The sequence below is a fragment of the Zootoca vivipara genome, chromosome 12, assembly GCF_963506605.1.
Source record: "Zootoca vivipara chromosome 12, rZooViv1.1, whole genome shotgun sequence".
In the NCBI taxonomy this organism is placed as follows: domain Eukaryota; kingdom Metazoa; phylum Chordata; class Lepidosauria; order Squamata; family Lacertidae; genus Zootoca; species Zootoca vivipara.
Window position 1 is genome coordinate 50,342,640 of NC_083287.1, and position 17,252 is coordinate 50,359,891.

The window sequence follows — 17,252 nt, forward strand, 5'->3', positions numbered from 1 at the left end:
AGTTGCAATATTTATTCCTGCTAAGAGCATCAAGAGAGGGATGTGGGTGGCACTGTGGTCTAAACCACAGAGCCTAGGGCTTGCCAATCAGAAGGTCGGTGGTTCAAATCCCTGCGACGGGGTGAGCTCCCATTGTTCGGTCCCAGCTCCTGCCAACCTAGCAGTTCGAAAGCACGTCAAAGTGCAAGTAGATAAATAGGTACCGCTCCGGCAGGAAGGTAAACGGCGTTTCCATGCGCTGCTCTGGTTTCGCCAGAAGCGGCTTAGTCATGCTGGTCACGTGACCCAGATGCTGTCTGCGGACAAATGCCAGCTCCCTTGGCCTATAGAGCGAGATGAGTGCGCAACCCCAGAGTCGTCCGCGACTGGACCTAAGATCACAGGTACCTTTACCTTTACCTTTTAAGAGCATCAAGAGGATACACAAATGGGTAAGCTTCACAGTTAAAAGTGTTAAATAAAGGTGGCTATGATGATGGAAATATTTTTGTAGCATTACACTTCCTGGGAAATTATATTGCGACAAGAAAAATAGCGGACTGTAAATCACTTGGGTTCACTAGTGTCTGTGATTTCCACTTGAAGACTGTCGTTAGTGGTGCCTGTGACATTACTGTAAGATGGAGGAATAGATACGGGAGATGGGCTGTGGGAGTTACTCGACTGACTGTCTTCGTTTTCACTAAGTGTGAATGCAGAGGTACCTTCCTCCTCATGTATGCGTTCCAAGGGGGTTTCCTGAGAGACTTCTTTCATTGCACGGTGAAGGAGATACATCTTGAAAGCCCTCTGGATAATGGCAGCCGATTCCTCCTCTTTCCGCTTGGGAGTCGTTACAATGGGTTCATTGGCAATCTTCTCTGGATACTTTTCTTCTATCTGGGTCTCCAGTGGACCCATGTCCCCATATTCCCCCAATACCCTCTTGGTAAAAGCAAACAAAATATCCAAGCAGTGGATTTTATTTCCGTTCACCATAGGAAGGTCCATTAACATCAGCTGTTGCATGTTTGGTTTGGGTACGCGTAAGGGTTCTGCCAGAGCATCAGCAAAGTCTGAAAGTGCGAAGTAAGAAATAAATTGGGTTGCGCGAGGATCAAATTTTGCCCAAATCTCATAAAAAATTTCAAAATCATCATCACCTAGAGGTTCTGTGCTTTCCTCCGTGGCAACATTCAAGTTTTCTATGATGACAGCAATGTACATGTTGACTACAATGAGGAATGATATAATGATGTAGCTTACAAAATAGGCAATTGCCACACTCCTGTTTACGCAGGGACCATTTCCACCTAAATTGGGAGCACAAGTGATGTTGTCAGTGATCAGCATTGGGTTGAGGAGGTCATGCCAGCCAGCAGATGTTGTTATTTGGAAGAGGCAAAGCATACTGCTGCCAAAGGTTTGGAAGTTGAAAATGTTGTCAATCCCACCTTGCCAACTTGCACAGGCAAAGTTAGACATACCAAAAATAGCATAAATAAACATGATCAGAAAAAGGAGAAGTCCAATGTTAGTGAGAGAAGGGAGGGACATCAGTAATGCAAAAAGGAGGGTCCGAAGCCCTCTGGCTCCTCTGATAAGTCTCAGTAGTCGACTAACACGGGCTACTCGAATTATTCTCAGGATTGTAGGAGGGAAATCAAGTGCTTTTCGAAGTTGTCCAGCTGCAGAACCTATTAAAATAATAATTTTTTTGAAAAATCCAGCAACAATGCATTTTTATTTCCAGTTTAAGCTAAGCCAAACTTAAATATTTAGGTCTATATTTAGGCCGTGCTAAAATAATAGTTATTTGAATGCCTGTTTAGAGGACAACAATGGCTGGCTCCAGCGAGATGTGCAAGATCTTACAAAGTACACAAGATCTCCTGCCACTACCACTACAAGTGGCATCTGGGATGCTATAGGGTCAACATATCTTGGTGTTCTGCCACCTGTATTAGCCCATCTCATGAGCAGGCAGGCCCTGGATCCATGAGCAAGCATGAGGATTCGGCAAATGGAGCTTTTCTATTTACTCAATCTGGACACCCATCTCTCAGACCATATTCTACACGGTCACCACATGACATTCTTGCAACCACACAGATTCCTTGATCTCCATAATTTAATACAATTGGCAACTTCTTAGGTATGCAGACTTGGCCCAAGCTCACATTTTTGCATTTGCTTATTGTTGACAAGAAATAACCCTGTTGTACATGAACTTTTTTTTTTTACTTACTAAGTATTGAAAGAATCACAACCACAAAATCAAATATATTCCAACCGTCTTTGAAGAAATATAGTCTCAAAGCCAACATTTTGATGATGCACTCTCCAGTAAAAATAGCGACAAATATAAGATTTATATTTTCAAGAAGGGTCTTAACAGCTTCCCCTTCGCCTTCATGTTCTGCTGCCATGATCACCACATTCAGTAAAATTAGACTTATGATGAAAATATCAAATGCTTTCTTGTTTACAATGTCAAAAAGAAGTCCTTGGTACATGTTCTGTGGCAAAAGGGGAAAAGCAAGAAGCATTGGCATCACTAATGATTTCCCCTTTTCTTTGAGGCAAATGACATAACTGTACTTTTTGGCTGTTTCTCACAGAGGTTTTTAAAATTTTGCTTTAACTTGTATTTGCTTATATTATAATCTAATTGATAGCAATGAGTGAAAGAAGAAGAGAGAAGGATTCTTTTGCAAGAGAACCAGAAAATTGTCTTTTAAGAGGCTATAGGGACAGATTTATGCTTGAGCAAAGTAATTTTCTTGTAGTTCAATAAAGATATGTAGATACATGTTTTACATGTAGAATATAGTTCCCTAGTTTGCATTATTTCACTATTTATTGAATTGCACAAGCTAGAATTCTGGACTAAATACCTTGTTCGGTCCTTTTCTCTTCTTGTGACTCTCATATCTGGATTGTGTGGGTTAATATGAAAAGGGGCTATTGCAGGAATCAACAACCTTTTCAGACGAGCAGGCACTTTTGGGGCACCAGTCACAAAATGGTTGCCATTAGAATGTGGCATAGCACAACATGCCATGGGGGGGGGGACATGACGTAACACAAAATAAGGGTACCGTCACTGCTGCTGCTTCCTCCCCACCCCAGATAACCTCAGGCTTAACATGTGGAGTCAGCTATGTCCTGCTGGTCTTGACTGTGAAGTCCGCATAGTACTGCTTTCCCATACACAATATTGATTCCACTGTCTAACAACAGAGAGCACTCCCCAGTACCAGGAAAAGTACCCACATCCCACAAGTACATCTCTCCCGCTTTTTTCCAGGGGGTGAGGGTGAGGAAGCAAAACCCTGAAAAGGTGGAGCAGTCAAATTGCTAATAAAAAATGAGAAGAATAGTGTCTGAACATTGTGCCTCATATCTCAGATTCCAAAAATCCTAGAAACTTCCTCAAAAAATAATAAAAGCTGGGAATCTGGGGATTACTTGCCAAGCATACAAACGTAATGATAAAATTGATGTGATTTTCCTGTTTATATTTTGATGGTGGCGAATTATCTGGTTGCATTACACATTTTTAAACAAAATAAAACTGGTAGCAATCACTGATATAATGCTTGTTAAAAGAGCAAGTCAAGTTATATGAGCCTTTGTTTAAAAATGCATTTTCTTCGCTACTATAGCAAAATTTAACAATTTTTCTAATTTTGCTTAACTTCTTTAATCTTACACAGAGTAAACCTATTGAACTGAGTAAAGAATTCTCACTATGAAAGCAAAAGGCAAAATGTTGACCACTAAATAACTTGTTATACTAGATTTTGAAAGGTAGTTCCAAGTTAATTCCAAAACCAAACAAGGAAATGCACTTATTGTTAGTGGCTGTCTTACCTGCGGCCGTGGAACGGGCTTATGTGGTTTCTTGCTACCAAGTTTTTTTAATGCGTTATAATATTTCTTCTGTTCATCTGACATAAAAATGAGTTCTCCACCTAGGTATAAGGAAATAAATACAAAATGCATCTTTCTGCCTGAAGATATCAAGCTTTTATGCAAATCCAACTACTGTAAGTACTTTCTAGCACTACAGGAAATTTAACTGGTAAAGCTATTTACTACATTACCATCTGTAGTAACAGTTATGGAGGCTCATGGTGAAGACTATGACTGGATATGCTTCAAAATCAGTGGTGGTTCATGGGGCTTCCACCACCACCACCACCAACTATGAGCACCACTGTCTAAAATATAAGGTCCAGATGAAATGAAAACAGTTCCACAAGTTTTCTATGCCATGAATTGTAGGGCATCACAATTGTGGCAAAACAATGAGAGAACCAGAAGTTTCAATGTTCTAGATGGATACCCCTTACCCTCTTTTTCAGGGTCTATGAATACTCCTTCCTAAAGCTACTTTTTTTTTACTAAAGCCGGAATTAAGATTCCCGGAAGAAATATCAACACCCTCAGATATGCTGATGACACAACCTTGATGGCAGAAAGTGAGGAGGAATTAAAGAACCTTTTAATGAGGGTGAAAGAGGAGAGCGCAAAATATGGTCTGAAGCTCAACATAAAAAAAACTAAGATCATGGTCCCATCACCTCCTGGCAAATAGATGAGGAAGAAATGGAGGCAGTGAGAGATTTTACTTTCTTGGGTTCCATGATCACTGCAGATGGTGACAGCAGTCATGAAATTAAAAGACGCCTGCTTCTTGGGAGAAAAGCAATGACAAACCTAGACAACATCTTAAAAAGCAGAGACATCACCTTGCTGACAAAGGTCCATATAGTTAAAGCTATGGTTTTCCCAGTAGTGATGTATGGAAGTGAGAGCAGGACCATAAAGAAGGCTGATCGCCAAAGAATTGATGCATTTGAAATGTGGTGCTGGAGGAGACTCTTGAGAGTCCCATGGACTGCAAGAAGATCAAACCTATCCATTCTGAAGGAAACCAGCCCTGAGTGCTCACTGGAAGGACAGATCGTGAAGCTGAGGCTCCAATACTTTGGCCACCTCATGAAAAGAGAAGAATCCTTGGAAAAGACCCTGATGTTGGGAAAGATGGAGGGCACAAGGAGAAGGGGACGACAGAGGACAAGATGGTTGGACAGTGTTCTCGAAGCTACGAACATGAGTCTGATCAAACTGCGGCAGGCAGTGGAAGACAGGAGTGCCTGGCGTGCTCTGGTCCATGGGGTCATGAAAAGTCGGATACAACTAAATGACTAAGCAACAAAGCTACTTTTCTTGATTTCTGTTAATCAGTCACAAGGAAATCCATTTTTTAGTGTCAGTCCTTACTCAATCATGAAGCTCACTGGGTGACCTTGAGATATCCACCATCTTTCAGACTAACCTACCGCACAGGATAAAATAGGGAGGAGCGGAACAGTGTACACAATCTTGAGCACCTTGGAGGAAAGATAAGGTATAAATGTAATAAAGAATTTCCTTATGACCCAGCCAGGCAAGCTACTGTGGGGTAGCTCAGTCAGCAAAGCATGAGACTCTTAATCACTTAATCTTAGAGGCATGGGTTTGAGCCCCACGTTGGGCAAAAGATTCCTGCATTGCAGGAGGTTGGACTATATGACCCACATGATCCCTTCCAATTCTACAATTCTATGATTCTGTTCTGGTTCCCATGTAATGTAATCTGATATCTCCTGACCAGGACAAGTGGTACTGAGGATTACGTTCTTTCTGATTTTGGCCTTAGACTAACAATGTCTTGGACATTATCCGCTGCAGTCTATTACAACACTGTACTGAACACAAAGCTTTCACCATTTCTATCCAACTATTATACAATTTTTATGGGAGTGAAATATTTTGTAACTCATGTGTGTACTTATCTTTTTCCTTTGTTGGTTGAAATTGTCAATAACAACTCCAATGAAGAGGTTTAGCATGAAGAACGATCCAAATATGATAAATGCCACAAAATAGATATATGCAAACACACTATTTTCAAAACTTGGCTGTTCATTTTCCTGAAATAAAGTAGAAAGACAAGGAACGTCTTGTTTGTGACTTAATTATGTCAATTCTTAATTTATCATGAATGATTATTTCATTGCCCTGTTTGATTTGTTTAAAAGCATAAATGGATGCTATGTAATGAGATACACCTTGTGAGACACAGTAGGCAATGTATAAAAGGACACATGCTGAACTATTCACTGTTCTACACCTGAACTAGTGCCCTGATACTCTGGTTACTGAAATAAGGTAATCATGACTAGACATACAGCTAGCTATATCCAAAATGGTGGAGGACCAATTACAATGGGTCACCTCCAGAGATTTACAGAGCCTGCTGGGTTCCCAGGTGCTCTGGGGATTCAGGAGGTAATGTGAAAGATGTGTCCGTGTTTCTTAAATTAGGTTTTATTGAATATTTTTTGTGATAGAAAACAAATAAGCAAGGAAATGTACATAAAGCATCTTCACTTTCAATTTATGGAGTCCTTTTCACAGTTCATTTACATTCAGTATGAGACACTATTGTACTAGGCATTGTGGGGAGGGAAGATAGGAGGGAGAGGGTTGGGGAGATAATGATCTTTTCATTTTGCTGTATAGTGTTTGTGCGCGGTTTTTGTGTCAGCGTCTCCTTTATCTATATAGTAGGTCCTTTATCTATATAGTTATTTGTTTTTGTTGGCATCCAGAGCCCAGGTTGGTTGCATTCAGTTGATTGCAGTGGGGCTTGTTTGTTTGTGCTTGTGTTTGTGAGGGTAGGTTGTTGGGTCAGGTTAACCATATGCTGTTGGGGGGGCATAGGTCATTGTCTTGTTGTGCTGTGTGATAAGGGGGTACCACAGTGGGGTGAAGGCGTCCTCCTTTGCTTGCCCCTGTGCTAGCTTAAGTTTGTTGGTTAACTTTTCTAATAGGGCGGTTTCCCATACATTTTGGTACTAATGGTCTATGTTCACTCCTGACAGGTATTTCCTGTGTTGATATGGGGTTGTCATTTTTGCAGAAGTCAGTGAAGCAATATAGGTCTTTAGCTTGACAGGTATTTATTTGGATGCTTCGGGATGCATGGTGGAATAGTGGGTGATGAACCTGGGGAATTAGAGAGCCAGGGGAATTGAGGGGGCTGCCGGCTGCCACCCCAGTTGATGGGCACTGCCATTCAAGTGGTGTTCAAGTACCGCATCATGTGATTGATTATACAGGGCAGGGCCCTACTTTGCATATTTTATTCAAGTTGGCACCCCTGATTTCTGGAATGGATGACTGAATATGGCTATTGGCAGTTGCTCTCCAGTGTCCTCTCCCGTAGATATGTAGAACTTGGTTTACTGGGGAACTTACTGGGGAAATGAGACAGTTTGAAATTAAAATAAAAAAGTCATAGAAAATTTGACTAATTATACCACAGAACCCATTTGCAGGCAGAGGAATTGATGGTGACAGCAGCAAACTAATATTTCCTTTCTGCGAGGGTATTGGCAAAATTTCAGATACACTGTTCTAGATGGTAAAAAGGCTATAATCATCAGAGGATGAAGCACTTCCAGTTCATGGTTGTGATTTTGCAATTACTCACTATCAGAGAAAGCTGTCTACAACATCTCTCCAGGAGTTACTGTTCTGAGCCTGCTTCCTTCTACTCAGGAAGCTTGCTCAGAATTATGCAGGGAGATGTTTCTTTCAGGGCTGAATAATTTTAATTTCACAAACTAAAAGTAAGCATTTTTGAGTGTAAAAACGACGTTTTTGAGTGTAAAAATGAGGTGTTTTAATTCAGGCTGGAATAACACCCACTGGGAGAAAAACAGTTTAAAATGTGGTCTGCAAGGAGAAATGTCCTCCATCCCATCTCTATCTTGCAACTGTAAGCAACCTCACCAAACTCCAGTTCCCAAGGTTCTTTGGGGTGAAAGCTGCAACAATTCTAAAAGTACATAGAATGATACAACCTGTCGATAAAAATGCAGCAAAGCATCTAAAAAGAACAAATGCTGAAACTTTTCATGGCTTACTTGTGAAGGTGCATCTACTGCAGCATACATAATCTCCATCCAGCCCTTAAAGGTTGCCTGGCAATATATGTATATAAACAAATCAAGTTACTGAAGTATTCTGTAAATTGTTTTTCCTAGTCTGTCTGACAGTCTAACACATATTTGGTTTGCCACCCTCTCCTGAGGAGTATGCTAAGGGATGCACTAGACTTGACAGGTGCAGCCATATTTGTCTATCCACATGCCTACCTCATACATGGATAAAGACACTGTACAAACACCAACAGAGCATGTGGGAGATAATAATAATAATAATAATAATAATAATAATAATAATAATAATAATACCTTTATTGTCATTCTACAACCTGTGTACAATGAAATTAAACAAGCCTCCCCCCCAAAAAAACACTCAATCTCTTATTGAACAACACACCACCTCGCAAGTCAATTTTGCTATGTTATTATCCATTCAACTTTTAATTTCCTGCATAGGCAATTCCTGGAGGAATAAAAGGTTTTCAGCAAGCATTTAAAAGTTGGCATAGAAGGTGCCTGCCTATATAAAAATATATTTTTATTTTGTTATCTTACGCTGTTCAGGGGCACAGAAACAGACTTTCCATTGTCAATATAATAATAATAATAATAATAATAATAATAATAATAATAAGTAAAGGTAAAGGACCCCTGACAATTAAGTCCAGTCGCAAACGACTCTAGGGTTGCGGTGCTCATCTTGCTTTACAGGCCAAGGGAGCTGGCGTTTGTCCGCTTCCGCAGACAGTTTTCCGGGTCATGTGGCCAGCATGACTAAGCCGCTTCTGGCAAAACCAGAGCAGTGCACAGAAATGCTGTTTACCTTCCTGCCAGAGTGGTACCTATTTATCTACTTGCACTTTGACGTGCTTTCGAACTGCTAGGTTGGCAGGAGCTGGGACTGAGCAATGGGAGCTCACCCCGTTGCGAGAATTCGAACCGCCGAGCTGATTGGCAAGCCCAAGAGGCTCAGTGGTTTTAGTTGTCCCTAAAATACCAGACCAGAGGAAACATCCCCTTCAAAATGCACATTTTGGAACATTGAAAATTGAGGGTTCCAAAATACATTGAGAGCCTCCAGATACAGGAGCCTTCCCTCTTTGCACAGTCACCCTTCACAAATCAAGGAACAACACTGGAGTAGTGGCGGAGCTAGCATGCTCACACTACCATCCCTCCCCTTGAGCATACTCTACACTTCATGTTTGTACTGGTCTTCTATTGGAGAGAGATATACTTCAGAAATATAATACGTACTGCATCCTCTGTAGCATTTTAGAACACAGACATTGTGAAGCCCTGGATCATGGAGCTAGTTTCAGCTTCAGATCATGGATTAGCTTCAAACTGGCAATCTCAATGTGCAGTCTAACAGCTATCAGCAATATTTCTTAATATTTAAGGTTGCTCTCGTGTGTGTTTTTTCTTTTTTAAAAATAATCCTTCAAAACTGAATTTCAAAAGCAAATTCTGAATTCTTTAGAAATTTTCTATCACTTCTAATTTCAATAATCTGTTATTCTTTGACTACACATATGTGGCTTTCCAAGGTTGTTCTCTTGCCAAAGAAACTATGTGTGATTGAACATACCACCTGGAGGAGAGCCAGATACCCCATCCCAACATGATCAAAGTTGACATTCATATTAGTCCATTTGGAATTCTGACTTTCACAGACACTTTTATTTTTCAAAGCTGCATCACTGCATTTCGAAAATTTTCCTCCAAACAGTTGTACTCCTAGGATGTTAAATGGGAGCCAGAGCACAACACAGACAAGCAGCACATTCCCGATCGAAGGGACAGCTCCTGCGAGTGCATTCACTACAACCTTAAATGAGAAAATGAAACACACAATCAGTTATTCAGTGAATAGAATCAGACTACCAATGGCTCTAAGCAATGATAGCACATAACTGAGCAATCTGATAATCACGTGACAATTACACAATTAAGTATGGATCTTTCTCCTGGTTTACAAATGAGCACCACCAATTGAGTGAATAGTGCTAGAGTGAATTGAGTGCTAGAATTTGCTATGGGGAAGTGGGTCCAAATCCCAGGTCAATAGGTAGTCTTGAGCAAGTCACTAACTCAGTTTTCCATTCATAAAATCAAAATTAAAAGACCGCCTTTAAAGTAGGGGTACCAGGCAAGATGCCTGTCAATCATTTTACCAATTGTGTGTGCTTGGAGAAGCTTCAAAACACTTTTTGAAATGATGCAGGAAATAACTTCATGTCCAAGCAGCTTTATAGTGTTAAAACAGGAAAAACAGAGTCCTAAATACTACAATCCCAGTCCATATGTGGGTAATCTTGAATTATGTTATACCCTGCTCCTGTGCTCCTGTGTTGATTTTTTAAAAGGGAATTTAGATCATTTTATATACAGTATATCCCTGTGTATAAGACTACTTTTTAACCAAGGAAAATCTTCTCAAAAGTCGGGGGTTGCCTTATACGCCAGGTCGTATTTATTATATGGCGAGTATATCCCAAACTCTATATTTTAACTGGAAAAGCAGGGTATAACATAATTCAAGATTACCCACATATGACTGGGATTGGATGGATTAGAATGGAACAGAATGGGATATATTTTTCCATCCCTACTACCAGCTCAGCACAACCTTAGCTTTGTGGGACATGTAACAGAAAAACTGTATTTAGTACCTTTATCCCTTTAAATCTGGACAATGCACGAAGAGGTCTCAAGGCTCTTAAAGTTCTGAGAGATTTTGTGGAGATACGGCTATCACACAGATCTCTTCCCTTTGTTCCAATTGTTTTTGCAGGAAAGGAAACCTGTGATAAGGAAAAGGAAAAACACGGGCTGTTTACTCAGGGCCAGCTCTAGGTATAGTCCCGGTGGCGCGGGGTATCAGGGCGCCGGGCCGGCAGGCGGGGCGCTGCATGGCAAAGCCGCGTGGAAGCCATGCTGCGCGCTGCGAGGGTGGGGGCGCCGGAGCGATCTCCGCGCCTCAGCGCCAAGGCGCCGACCTGCTCAAGACTGCCGTGTGTTTACTTGTAAAACGTATCTTTGGAGTTATGGTTTTCTTTTGCCAATCATTTTTATTGATTTTTCAAATGTTAACTCATTTATACAAATTATTTCCAAATGGATACAATTTTGTTTAAGTGGTTCCCCACGCGCCATTCTTGATGTGGAGTTAAGCAAGTCAAAATACATAGTGTTCCTAGGCCTAACCACATTATTTTGCTACCTGAGGCACAAAATCCCAAGCTCAGCTGCCCAGGGTGCATGGGCGTACCCAGCGAGGGGCAGGGGGGCAGCTGGGGCCCCCAGAAGCAAAAAAAATTACCGTATTTTACGGACCATAACCCGCACTTTTTCCCTCCAAAAACTGAAGGGGAAAAGTCGCTGCGAGTTATGGAAATCAGGCTGTTTTCGCCCCCTCCCCGGCTGCAGCCAGTGACAGGAACGTGGGAGGGGGGAGGAGCAGCCTGAGCTGGGGGGGGCGGATGGGAGCTCCATCCTTCCTTCCATCCTTCCATCCCCCCTCTTTCTTTCTTCCTTTTTCTCTCCCTCTCCCTCCCTCCCTTCTCTCTCTCTCTCTCTCTCACCCCTTCCTTCCTTCCTTCCTTCCTTCCTTCCTTCCTTCCTTCCTTCCTTCCTTCTCTCTCTTCCCTCCCTCCCTCCTTCCTTCCCTCTCTCTCCCCCTCTCTTGCGCTCCCCCCCAGTTTTGATCCTGGGTACGCCCCTGCCGGGGTGGCTTGCTCACTTCACCCAATTGTGAGGCTGGCCCCATTTACTACATCTCAGAGGCAGTAGCTACTTCACATAACTGTACATTACAGCAACATGCAGTACAGTAAGATTAAATCTGATACTTACACATACAATAAAGAAATCAAGCCAACACCAAGCATTGGTGAAATATTTTCTGAAGCCATAAGCCACCCATTTCAGAAGCATCTCCAGGAAAAAGATGTAGAAGAAAAATATATCTGCATATTCCAATATGATTTTTATGGTCTTTCTCTCAACAAGGTAGATGTCTTCAAAGATCTAGTATTTCAGAAATCAGATGCGATTTAGAATTCAGTAGTGGGGTATTTAAAATTTGTGCAATGTGGCGAAGAAGAGTGGAGCCCACTCACTTGGCATTCATTGGAGGAGGACTTCTTCCAGCTGATTAAAGTTTAAGAAGTACTGCAACATTGAGGTTCACTATGTGAATCCTGCTCCCATGTTCAAGATTCAACAACATTTTTTGCCAAGTATGTAGTAAAATTAAATGACAATGTAGAAATCGTAGGCCTAAATTATTTGTCAAAGTGTAGCATTTTGGCATTTTGACATTTTGACATCAAAGATGATTCTTAGGACCATAGCATTGGCCTAGGGGTCTTTAATAATTATGCCTATACTGGATGTAAGAATCTAGCTATAGCTCTCCATTGCTTTGAACCCAACTGATTACACATACCTGCAAGAGGAAAAACCCTAGTCATGAACTGGAAAGCCCCATAGGCCTAATAGGCAATATATAGAAGGCATGAGCATTGCATAATTGCTGGGATTATGTGTCAAAGATTGAATAATTGGGGGAAATATAGGTTAAGGGGTAAGTATGCATTAGATTGTTATATAACAGGAACATTGTATCATGTGCCTTGCACACAATTGAAGCATGCCACAATCCCTTATATGGACATCTCAAGCTACAAAATTGAGCATACTATGATCCACAAATATGGAGTTGTTTACCAATAGGATGTTTATATTGAAATAAAAAAAATCCCTCGAGTAGCACATTAGAAGAGTAGTATCTGAAGAAGTGTGCATGCACACGAAAGCTCATACCAATAACAAACTTAGTTGGTCTCTAAGGTGCTACTGGAAGGAATTTTTTTATTTTGTTTTGACTACGGCAGACCAACATGGCTACCTACCTGTATCTTGAAATAGCAGATTGTCCATGTGGCCAACTGGACTTTGGCTAGTGGCTATATAAAATCCTGATTTGGAGGAACAAACCAGACTGTACAAAGTTTGGGTGTGGCATACCACTCTTCGATGCAACAGAAGCTAAGGACTAGGTGAGATCCATTTGAGTTTACATATATGGCCCATATAAATGAACTTTTTTTTCATATGCCAAGTCTGTTGTGGGGGCTTGGAATAAAAATGCTTTATTGCTTTATACCCAGCATGCCTGAGTTTCTATACCATTAGTAAAGATTCCAGCTAGATCATACCAGTGAAACCTAGTGCAGTATATCTGGAGAGTTCTGAACAAAATCCCAGCAATCAATTAACTGGGATCTTTTATAAAATACTCTTAAAAATATAAACATATATTTTAAAAAAATACTTTAAAAAACCAAGCAAGCCTCACTTTTATCAGTTGGAATCCAAAGAGCTGCTTTAAGTGCCCAGCATTATTTTGTCTGATAGAACCTCCTATCCACTTTAAAAAATGGATTGTCATGTAAAATGAAGGGCTACTGTTCAAGAAGAACAAGTCAAAAGTTCCCTTGGAGCTAGCTGCATGGTTCTTGGGATTTTGGCCATTGTTTATCTAAGAATGTTTGCACTATTACTCATCCACCAATAAAATGGAATACACTAGGTATGATTATATAATATCAAGAAATACTTTTTAAAAAATCACCTATCATCCTATTAAACAGATTTTAGCAACTATAGGAAAAAAGAAAATTCAGAGCTGAACACAAGGCCAAAAACTTAATATTACTCTTATTTTGAGGATATCATAGTAAGCTTACCAGAACACCACTGCTCAGTAATATCATAAATATGATAAAAGATTCAAACCAATTATGTTTTACAATTCTGTAGCAGGTTTTTCTAAACTTCCACCAAGTGTTGCCTGGAAATTTAGCAGTATTCACTGTGCAACACGGGAAGAACTTGACCAACACTGAAATAAAGAGAAATCAAATGCAGAAATTATCAGTGTTCTGAGAATCGGTAGGAAACCAGTCTTTTATCATTCAGCATGTTTGCAGGAGAAAATAGCAAATTATTTCCTCTTTTCTTCCTGTCCCTGGAACATTCTGTTGGTGGCCTTCTATGTAACTAGTACAAGCAGCACATCCAAAGAGTGCCGAGGAAGAGTTTCTTTGTGAACTAATACACTGGAATATTTGCTCATGAGAAGATAAAGTTGCAAAAAAGTACCAGCTTCCCTGTTGCCAATGGCTGGTCCCTATATAAAGGCCAGAATAATTAGATCAAGAGTAGATCAGAAATGAATTTCCTTAGATCCATCCCAATAAGTGTCATCCTCATATCCTCAACTTTGTGCCCCAAATCCCTGGATGACTCCTCCCAGTGGCTTCTGAGTGATGTTAAGCACACAGAGGACAAGATAGAACCTAGCTCTTCCCTCATCAATCAGAGTAACCAAGACTGTTTCAGTACTGCGTCCAGGACTGAAGCCACAATGAAATGGATCTAGATAATCTGCTTCATCTAGGTTCATCTGTAGTTGGGCAGCTACTGCTCTGTTGATCACCTTGCCCAAAAAAGAACTGGCTATCACAAATAAATTATAAATTAAAAAATCATATTATATGCCAAAAAAAGCTAGTCTGTCACCTTGTGGAAAACAGGCCACAGGCTCCTTCTTGGTTACAGGCAAAATGCAGATGGGAGACCTCTCATCTACCGTGCTGGCCTCAGAACAGCTGCTCTCAAGATCCACGCTCTGAACCTGAAAACAAAACAAGAAAAAACAGCATCCTTTAAATGTAACTGACCAGTGATGGGGAAGGGTGGTGGCTCAATGGAAAAGCACATGCTTTGCATGCAGAAGGGACCGCTGGTCTCATCTGAAGGTGTTTCTCTAGCATTATAGTCCGTCAAGTGGGCAATCATCAACACCTAGCATCTGAAGGGAAATGAATGCAAATATGAGGAAGTAGGACTGCTCAGCTCTATATCTTCCCAGTACATTTCATAACAAGACCAGAAGCATGTATTATACTCAAAACAGGACAGAAAAATAAAGAGAAAACACAAGCACAAATACAAAATGCACATAAAATTAATCCTGAATATAAAAAATACATTAAAGTAACACATGCTGATGATATAGAGTAAAAAAAATGCATTAAGCAAACAACTTCAACCAGTTTAATAATAAATTAAAAGCAATGCAGAAATAAATGGCAGACTGGCAGCTGCCCTTTTGTGTGGGGATGCGGATGCAGCGTGGGGGCACCCCCCCACCTCAGCATAAGACACACCACAGTGTGTCCAGCCACCATCCCACTCTCTGACCTTTGCCTCCCTCACAGAAAGCTTTGCTTAATGTTTCATTTGGCTGGAGCGTGGCAAGTGAAGCAGACTTTCGAGTATCAGGGGAACATTTGGGGGAAGCACCTGGGTGGCACGTGTATTGCTAACGCTGGAAATGTGGCTTGCTGGAAATATGTTAAGTTCAGGGTGGTTTCACTACTGTTTCCAATTGCTGACTTCTGCTAATAAAAAGAGGCTCTGCAAGGCTAGCCGGCAGCTTGCTTGCTTGCTCCTGCACAGCTCACATGCATTCAACTCTCATGCTGTCCTCCGTTATTTCTACACTTTTGCACATGTAGGACGAGGCCTTGATGGACTATCCGGGAGAAACACCTTTCAGGTGAGACCAACAGTCCCTTCTCTCTGGATCAGGGGTCAGCAACCTAAGGCTGGAAGCGGCCCGTGGAGGCCGTTTGACCGGCCCACGAGCCGTCCCCAAAATGAGATGCCCGCTCGTGCGCTGTGCTAAACTGCCTCAGTGCAGCACAGGGACTCACTTCTGTGGCGCCTGAAATCGTGACTGCACAGACGCAGATGTCGAAAATCATGGGCACACGAGCGATCCGGCCCATGAAGGGATCTCTGTGGGACCAACCCAGCCCAGGCAAGATAAACCTTGCCGACCCCTGTTCTGGATGATAGTCCATCAAGTGGGATGCATAAGAGCAGAAGCAATGTGGGTGGGGAAACTACATTGTTTAGGTCTGCAGGACAACATGCTGTAAAACACACCTACCAAAAGATGTCTCAACAGAGGCATGTGCCTATTTAGTAATAATAATACCATTATTATTTATTGAGTTTATATACTGCCCTATACCCGGAGGTCTCAGGGCAGTTCACAGAAAAGATCACAACATACTATATAATCAGAAGAAAAACAACAATCCACTAAGAACCCCCCCCCCCAATAAAAGAGCCACATTTTAAAAGGGTACAAGTAATGCTTGGTAAGTATCAGGTGTGGACTAAGCAGACACTTAGCATTTCTCAATGATACCCCATTTGTCAACAGAGCTGCTATAGTTGCTGCTGACTGAAAGATGGTCGTTAAGGCAAGATGCTGAGAGGTGCAAAGGATAGCTGTGTTTTGGTGCATGTATTGTTTCAGGAATTAAAAGTCATATTTCAATGTGAATCCAAACAAATTCCTCTCCCTATTGAAGTACAACTGGCACAACTATTACAAACATTTTGGCTTAAGTTCAAAACTCACTTAATGGCCCTGCCATTTTAAAGTTTGTCTGTTCCACTTGTTTTTTAAACTGTCTCTAGTGCTTTTATTTATTATTAGGTTATCTTTAATTATTTTATATTGGACATGTTTTATATTTATATACTTCATCCTGGTATCTTTTGTAGATGAAGCATGGTCTCTAGAATAATTCTTAATGAATAAGCTGATTGCAAAAAAGCTTGCAGGAGAAGGTTAAGCTTCCCTTTCCCCAATTCTGCTGGTGCAATCAAATTTGTTTCCCCCGAGGCTGCATTTCAACAAAAGAAGAATAAATAGTAATACTGTTGCAAGCCATCTCAATCTTCGAGCAGTGTGAGATTCTAGGGGTTTCAGGCGCATAGCTGGGTCCGTGTTTCCTTCAGATGAGGGACAGTTGAGACTGTGGTGTCTTTACAATATATGGCTTAATTACACATATTTACTACCTCAGCCTACAATGTTCATAGCAGCGACACCCCAAGAGTCTTGCTTCTCCCTTAGCCATATTCACGGATTCAAACAGAAATCAGGCATGACTCTCCCTCTGGTTTCCTAGCCTGCTGCTTCTAGCCTCTAGCTTCTAGCTCACATAACTCTACTCTCAACTCTCGCCTTTGTCTTCCTAAGAACCAGCCAGTTAAATGAGGGGGCACCACCCATTAGGCCACTGGTGCAGAGCCACTTGCTTTGTTTTCTTAATGGCCTATTACTTCACCAGGAAGTATTCTGGCTAATACAGATTGGCAGCAGCTCTTCAG

General features: G+C 41.2%; 1 protein-coding gene across 1 annotated transcript in view; it reads right to left on the reverse strand.

Annotated features, from left to right (window-relative positions):
• Positions 1 to 546: 546 nt before the first annotated feature.
• LOC118092094 (sodium channel protein type 5 subunit alpha-like) overlaps positions 547 to 17,252 on the reverse strand; it is a 47,360-nt gene continuing 30,654 nt past the window's right edge. Inside the window, 10 exon segments of the mRNA XM_060281066.1 lie at positions 547 to 1,676; positions 2,228 to 2,498; positions 3,856 to 3,956; positions 5,822 to 5,963; positions 7,965 to 8,021; positions 9,577 to 9,816; positions 10,661 to 10,792; positions 11,820 to 12,017; positions 13,742 to 13,896; positions 14,577 to 14,691. Of these exon segments, the coding sequence (XP_060137049.1) occupies positions 547 to 1,676; positions 2,228 to 2,498; positions 3,856 to 3,956; positions 5,822 to 5,963; positions 7,965 to 8,021; positions 9,577 to 9,816; positions 10,661 to 10,792; positions 11,820 to 12,017; positions 13,742 to 13,896; positions 14,577 to 14,691 (2,541 nt within the window).